Source organism: Salvelinus alpinus, chromosome 16 (genome assembly GCF_045679555.1).
Source record: "Salvelinus alpinus chromosome 16, SLU_Salpinus.1, whole genome shotgun sequence".
In the NCBI taxonomy this organism is placed as follows: domain Eukaryota; kingdom Metazoa; phylum Chordata; class Actinopteri; order Salmoniformes; family Salmonidae; genus Salvelinus; species Salvelinus alpinus.
In genome coordinates this window covers 42,252,074-42,259,573 of record NC_092101.1, presented here as the reverse complement: position 1 = coordinate 42,259,573, position 7,500 = coordinate 42,252,074, and the positions used below count along the sequence as shown (strand labels likewise).

General features: G+C 44.9%; 1 protein-coding gene across 4 annotated transcripts in view; it reads left to right on the top strand.

The window, feature by feature from the left end:
* Positions 1–7,500, top strand: part of LOC139541535 (low-density lipoprotein receptor-related protein 8-like) — a 338,404-nt gene that overhangs the window by 283,951 nt on the left and 46,953 nt on the right. For all 4 annotated transcript variants that reach the window (XM_071346287.1, XM_071346285.1, XM_071346286.1 and 1 more), the window contains exon 11: positions 4,453–4,680. In XM_071346287.1, coding sequence (XP_071202388.1) covers positions 4,453–4,680 — 228 coding nt within the window. The remainder of the gene's footprint in view (positions 1–4,452; positions 4,681–7,500) is intronic.

Sequence of the window (7,500 nt, the reverse complement as noted above, 5' to 3'; positions counted from 1 at the left end):
CCTCTGTGGTGATCTTCTCTGTGGTGAACTCATCTGTGGTGAACTCATCTGTGGTGAACTCATCTGTGGTGAACTCATCTGTGGTGAACTTCTCTGTGGTGAACTCCTCTGTGGTGAACTTCTCTGTGGTGAACTCCTCTGTGGTGAACTCATCTGTGGTGAACTCATCTGTGGTGAACTCCTCTGTGGTGAACCCTTCTGTGGTGAACCCTTCTGTGGTGAACTTCTCTGTGGTGAACTCATCTGTGGTGAACTCCTCTGTGGTGAACTCCTCTGTGGTGAACTCATCTGTGGTGAACCCTTCTGTGGTGAACTTCTCTGTGGTGAACTCCTCTGTGGTGAACTTCTCTGTGGTGAACTCCTCTGTGGTGAACCCTTCTGTGGTGAACCCCTCTGTGTCATCCATCCCTATTATCCACCGTTCTCGTTATTTTAGCGTTAATTACAGTTTTTTACAATCACTTTGGCACTAATTTCGGAACCATGATGTCATTTTTCAAAACTCTAGACACAAAACTCACAACCAATGATCAAAATGCTAATTTTTCAAAACTCTAACACTTTTTCCAATTGCGTGGATAGAATACACATAAAGCTAAGATCATTTGTTCATTGAACTAAAATCACCTTTTCAAAATGACACAACTTAACATCAAAGTATTACCATTTCAAAATGAAATTCACACATTACATCTGAGATGACTGTCTATTCATTTCATTACAATGATCTAACTTTCAATTGATACAACTGCTCAAAATGATAAGTAACTGTTGCATTACTCTTAATGCATAGTTTTATGGAAACTGACAAACAATATTCAATGTTTAGATCATGAAGTTTCAGGATAACGAGATCCATTGACACCAATTACCGTGGAACATGAACCAAATGGACTATATTATCTATGGATGTAATATTTCATCATCATTCTTTATCAGACACTGTTTCTATGGTCCCATGTACCACTTTTTTTCAGATCTGACATTACTGTACACTCACCGGCCACTTTATTAGGTACACCTATCTAGTACTGGGTAGGACCCCCTTTTGCCTCCACAACAGCCTGAATTATTCACGGTGTTGTACGTTAAGAGATGCCCTTCTGCACACCACTGTTTTAAACAGCTGTTATTTGAGCATTTGTGGCCTTTCTGTTAACTTGAATGAGTCTGGACATTCTCCTCTGACCTCTCTCATTAACAAGGTGTTTTGCCCACAGAACTGCCGCTCACTGAATGTGTTTTGTTTATCGCACCATTCTCTGTAAACTCTAGAGACTGTAGTGCGTAAAAATCCCAGGAAGGCAGCTGTTTCTGAGATGTTGGAATCACCATGTGTGGCATCAACAATCACTCAACAATCATTCCACGGTCAAAGTTGCTAAGATTACGACCAAACACGCGCATCTTGCCCGTTCTAATGTTTGGTCGAACAACATCTAAAGCTCTCTACTCTATATACTCTATATATTGAGTTGCAGGCAGCCACATGATTCGCTGTTCGAATGTAACCTTCCTTGATGGGCTAAATCAGGTCTGTAGAGCTGATGGCATGACCTATGTCATTGTGTGGGATAATGTCAGGTTCCAACATGCTCAAATGGTGCAAGCATGGTTTCAGGCCCATCCACAATTTACCACCCTGTACTTACCCCCATACTCTCCTTTCCTTAACCCGATTGAGGAATTTTTCTCCACATGGAGGTGGAAGGTATATGATAGGCGCCCTCACGAACAAGCCACCCTTCTCCAGGCCATGGATGACGCATGCAATGACATCACGGCAGACCAGTGTCAGGCCTGGATTCGCCATTCCCGAAGATTCTTCCCAAGATGTTTGGCTAATGAAAACATCCATTGTGATGTGGATGAGAACCTGTGGCCAAATCCACAAGACAGGGTTGATGGAAATATAGAAGTAAAGTAATCAACCTTTTGTTTTGCTTTTTACAGTAAGCCAGGTGAGGAACACTGCAGTTGACCTTTAACTGTTTTTTCTTTTTTTGTTGCTAATTATTTTTGCTTTGATTCAAAGAAACCTATGTTGTGATTTTATTGTATTTCATCAATAAATTTCATATTTTGTTCAATGATTCCACTGTGCCTGTAGTATTCTCACTACTAGTCCTTTTACAGTGATGTATTTACGTGTAGTAGCATAATGAAACATGTATCACATATTTTGTACTACAATATTTAATGATTATACGAACAACTACACAGTGAAACTATCAGTATCTTGTGTGTGGGTGATCAAAATGAATGTTCCTATGGTATTTCATGATTAATGAGTTATTTGAACCAATGATTCTGCAAGTGCAAGGTTTTTTTAAAGACGTGAATGCACAATGCAATGTTTTGAACATTGGACAGGCTGTGTTACAAGTGATGACCATTTTGAGTTTTGTGTCTAGAGTTATGAAAAATGACCACAAGGTTCTGAAATTAGTGCCAAAGTGATTGTTAAAAACTGTAATAGTGATTAGCGTGGTGGCTGGTCAATGCAGCCCTGCTTACTTCCTGCTGTGATTAATACATCTAAGATCAACAATAGCACAGTTCATTAATGAGACTGCCTCCCCTGTCTGTCCCCATTCGTCTCTGTCTCTCTCCCTGTGTGTGTGTGCGTGCGCGTGCGCGTGCGTGTGTGTGTGCCTGCTTTCCCTGTCTCTCCTTTCTGTTTCATCCTGCTCCTCACTCAAACACCTCTTCAGTTCTCTCCCGTATCCTTTTTATTCAACGTTTCTCCCCCCTCCTCCTCCGTTTCTCCCCCCTCCTCCTCCTTCCACTCTCCCAGCTTGTAGTCCCTCTATCTCCCTGTTGTGTTAGGGTGGGAAATGGGACGCTGCGTGTGGCTTATAAAGCTGTCCTACAGGTCTAGCCAGGTAGTGGAGGAGTAATGTCTCATGGTGGATCTGCTGTGTCTCCTCTCAGGTCATCTCACCTCTGTTACTCAGACAAATCCCCCTCTTTAAGAAGAGAGGCTGGCTGCTTTGTCTGCTGATGAAAGGTGACAAGCCCATTCTAATAACTAGTTTCTACAGGAAATAGAAGGAGGGTAGCAGTTGTTAAAGAGTTCCCAGGTTAAGGTGTTCCTGTCTGGGTATTACTGGCCAGGAGAGTCCCTCCCCCATGACGACAACAGCCTATCAGATGTATTACTGGCCTGGAGAGTCCCTCCCCCATGGCGACAACAGCCTATCAGATGTATTACTGGACTGGAGAGTCCCTCCCCCATGGCGACAACAGCCTATCAGATGTATTACTGGACTGGAGAGTCCCTCCCCCATGGCGACAACAGCCTATCAGATGTATTACTGGACTGGAGAGTCCCTCCCCCATGGCGACAACAGCCTATCAGATGTATTACTGGCCTGGAGAGTCCCTCCCCCATGGCGACAACAGCCTATCAGATGTATTACTGGCCTGGAGAGTCCCTCCCCGATGGCGACAACAGCCTATCAGATGTATTACTGGACTGGAGAGTCCCTCCCCCATGGCGACAACAGCCTATCAGATGTATTACTGGCCTGGAGAGTCCCTCCCCCATGACGACAACAGCCTATCAGATGTATTACTGGCCTGGAGAGTCCCTCCCCGATGGCGACAACAGCCTATCAGATGTATTACTGGCCTGGAGAGTCCCTCCCCCATGACGACAACAGCCTATCAGATGTATTACTGGCCTGGAGAGTCCCTCCCCCATGACGACAACAGCCTATCAGATGTATTACTGGCCTGGAGAGTCCCTCCCCCATGGCGACAACAGCCTATCAGATGTATTACTGGCCTGGAGAGTCCCTCCCCCATGGCGACAACAGCCTATCAGATGTATTACTGGCCTGGAGAGTCCCTCCCCCATGGCGACAACAGCCTATCAGATGTATTACTGGCCTGGAGAGTCCCTCCCCCATGGCGACAACAGCCTATCAGATGTATTACTGGCCTGGAGAGTCCCTCCCCCATGGCGACAACAGCCTATCAGATGTATTACTGGCCTGGAGAGTCCCTCCCCCATGACGACAACAGTTGGAAGCCTTAGGTTTTTAACTCAGTATCTGATTTTTGGTTCTGTTCTATGTAATGTATCAGTTTCATCATTTTGTAATACAGAGTGGTCTGATATGGACTCTGACACCTGGATGGGTCTGGACTCTGACACCTGGATGGGTCTGGACTCTAACACCTGGATGGGTCTGGACTCTAACACCTGGATGGGTCTGGACTCTAACACCTGGATGGGTCTGGACTCTGACACCTGGATGGGTCTGGACTCTGACACCTGGATGGGTCTGGACTCTGACACCTGGATGGGTCTGGACTCTGACACCTGGATGGGTCTGGAGTTGATTGTGTCTATTGTTGTCTTTGTGTGCCTTAATATACTGTCCATGTGTATGTATAGTATGTGTTGTAGTAATGTCATAATAACCTCTTGTCTGTGCTCCTCAGTGCGTATATCAACAAGGCCAGTGATTCGTCGGAGCAGGTGACTCTGATTGAGACAGCGCTGTCCTCTCCAGAGGGGCTGGCTGTTGACTGGGTCCATAACAACATCTACTGGACCGACTCCGGAGATAAGACCATCTCCGTCGCCACGGGAGATGGCAAGAAGAGGAAGGTCCTGATCGACACTGAGCTGAGCGAACCACGGGCCATCGCTGTGGACCCCCGACAAGGGTGAGAGATCAGAGGGAGGGAGGGATGGGACTGGGGAGTTAGGGGGAGGGTGGGGTAGAGTTGGGGTTAGTGTTGGGAGAAGGTGAGGGAGGAAGTGAGTGAGTGAGTGAGTGAGTGAGTGAGTGAGTGAGTGAGTGAGTGAGTGAGTGAGTGAGTGAGTGAGTGAGTGAGTGAGTGAGTGAGTGAGTGAGTGAGTGAGTGAGTGAGTGAGTGAGTGAGTGAGTGAGTGAAGTAAAAAATAAGGGACGGATTGTGTGTATGTGAGAGAGGAAGAGAAAGAGAGCGAGAAAGAAAGAAAGAGAGAGAGAGAGAGGTTGGGAGAAGGAGTAAGACAGGATGACTATCCATGATGCATCACATTATGTGTTGCCTATCTGGTCAAAACACTGAAACAGGTCAGAACACTGAAACAGGTCAGAACACTGAAACAGGTCATAACACCGAAACAGGTTAGAATACCGAAACAGGTCAGAACACCGAAACAGGTTAGAACACAGAAACATGTCAGAACACTGAAACAGGTCAGAACACCGAAACAGGTCAGAACACTGAAACAGGTCAGAACACCGAAACAGGTCAGAACACCGAAACAGGTTAGAACACTGAAACAGGTCAGAACACTGAAACAGGTCAGAACACTGAAACAAGTCAGAACACTGAAACAGGTTAGAACACTGAAACAGGTCAGAACACAGAAACCGGTCAGAACACTGAAACAGGTCAGAACACTGAAACAGGTCAGAACACTGAAACAGATCAGAACACTGAAACAGATCAGAACACTGGGGCGGCAGGTAGACTAGTAACCGAAAGGTTGCAAGATTGAATCCCCGAGCTGACAAGGTAAAAAAAACTGTCGTTCTGCCCCTGAACAAGGCAGTTAACCCACTGTTCCTAGGCCGTCATTGTAAATAAGAATATGTTCTTAACTGACTTGCCTAGTTAAATAAAGGTAAATAAACAACCAACTGAAACAGATCCTCTCATCATATTGCCCTCCCTCTCTTCCTGTCAGACGTAGCTGTAGGCATCAATAGCATCTATCTAGTCTCTCAACTCTGTCAACACTTAAGCTCCTCCCATCTCCCTGTCTCTCCCTGACAACTCTATTCCCCAGTGCCTTCTTTCCACAACATTACTGAGCCAGACGAGCATGAAACATGCAAATGAGCCCAACCCAGCGTAGGTTTGGTTCCTCAGTACAGGGAAAGAAGACAATGTTAGCTAACTGTCCCCGCTGGTCTGTATACTACCTGCCTGCTTGCCTGCCTGCCTGGCTGGCTGGCTGCCTGGCTGGCTGGCCTATTTCTATCATGGAGGTAGAACATGAAGAGTTCTGCTGCCTGGGAGATATGTACACAGTTGGCATTTGGCTCAGTAGTGCAGATGGAAGGTTTGGTTTACTTTTAAACCATTTACATATTTATCGGAGATTCTTTCCTACAGTCTCAGGTAAGGTTGTGTTGCTGAAAGTCACCTAATAGCACATCTCTCTCTGTCTCTGTCTCTCTGTCTCTCTCTCTCTGTCTCTCTCTCTCTCTCAATTCAATTCAATTCAATTCAAGGGGCTTTATTGGCATGGGAAACATGTGTTAACATTGCCAAAGCAAGTGAGGTAGATATTATACAAAAGTGAAATAAACAATACAAATTAACAGTAAACATTACACATACAGAAGTTTCAAAACAATAAAGACATTACAAATGTTATATTATATATACACAGTGTTGTAACAATGTACAAATGGTTAAAGCACACAAGTTAAAATAAATAAGCATAAATATGGGTTGTATTTACAATGGTGTTTGTTCTTCACTGGTTGCCCTTTTCTTGTGGCAACAGGTCACAAATCTTGCTGCTGTGATGGCACACTGTGGAATTTCTCCCAGTAGATATGGGAGTTTATCAAAATTGGATTTGTTTTCAAATTCTTTGTGGATCTGTGTAATCTGAGGGAAATATGTCTCTCTAATATGGTCATACATTGGGCAGGAGGTTAGGAAGTGCAGCTCAGTTTCCACCTCATTTTGTGGGCAGTGTGCACATAGCCTGTCTTCTCTTGAGAGCCATGTCTGCCTACGGCGGCCTTTCTCAATAGCAAGGCTATGCTCACTGAGTCTGTACATAGTCAAAGCTTTCCTTAAGTTTGGGTCAGTCACAGTGGTCAGGTATTCTGCCACTGTGTACTCTCTGTTTAGGGCCAAATAGCATTCTAGTTTGCTCTGTTTTTTTGTTAATTCTTTCCAATGTGTCAAGTAATTATCTTTTTGTTTTCTCATGATTTGGTTGGGTCTAATTGTGCTGCTGTCCTGGGGCTCTGTGGGGTGTGTTTGTGTTTGTGAACAGAGCCTCAGGACCAGCTTGCTTAGGGGACTCTTCTCCAGGTTCATCTCTCTGTAGGTGATGGCTTTGTTATGGAAGGTTTGGGAATCGCTTCCTTTTAGGTGGTTGTAGAATTTAACGGCTCTTTTCTGGATTTTGATAATTAGTGGGTATCGTTCTAATTCTGCTCTGCATGCATTATTTGGTGTTCTACGTTGTACACGGAGGATATTTTTGCAGAATTCTGCATGCAGAGTCTCAATTTGGTGTTTGTCCCATTTTGTGAAATCTTGGTTGGTGAGCGGACCCCAGACCTCACAACCATAAAGGGCAATGGGCTCTATGACTGATTCAAGTATTTTTAGCCAGATCCTAATTGGTATGTTGAAATTTTTGTTCCTTTTGATGGCATAGAATGCCCTTCTTGCCTTGTCTCTCAGATCGTTCACAGCTTTGTGGAAGTTACCTGTGGTGCTGAGGTTTAGGCCGAGGTATGT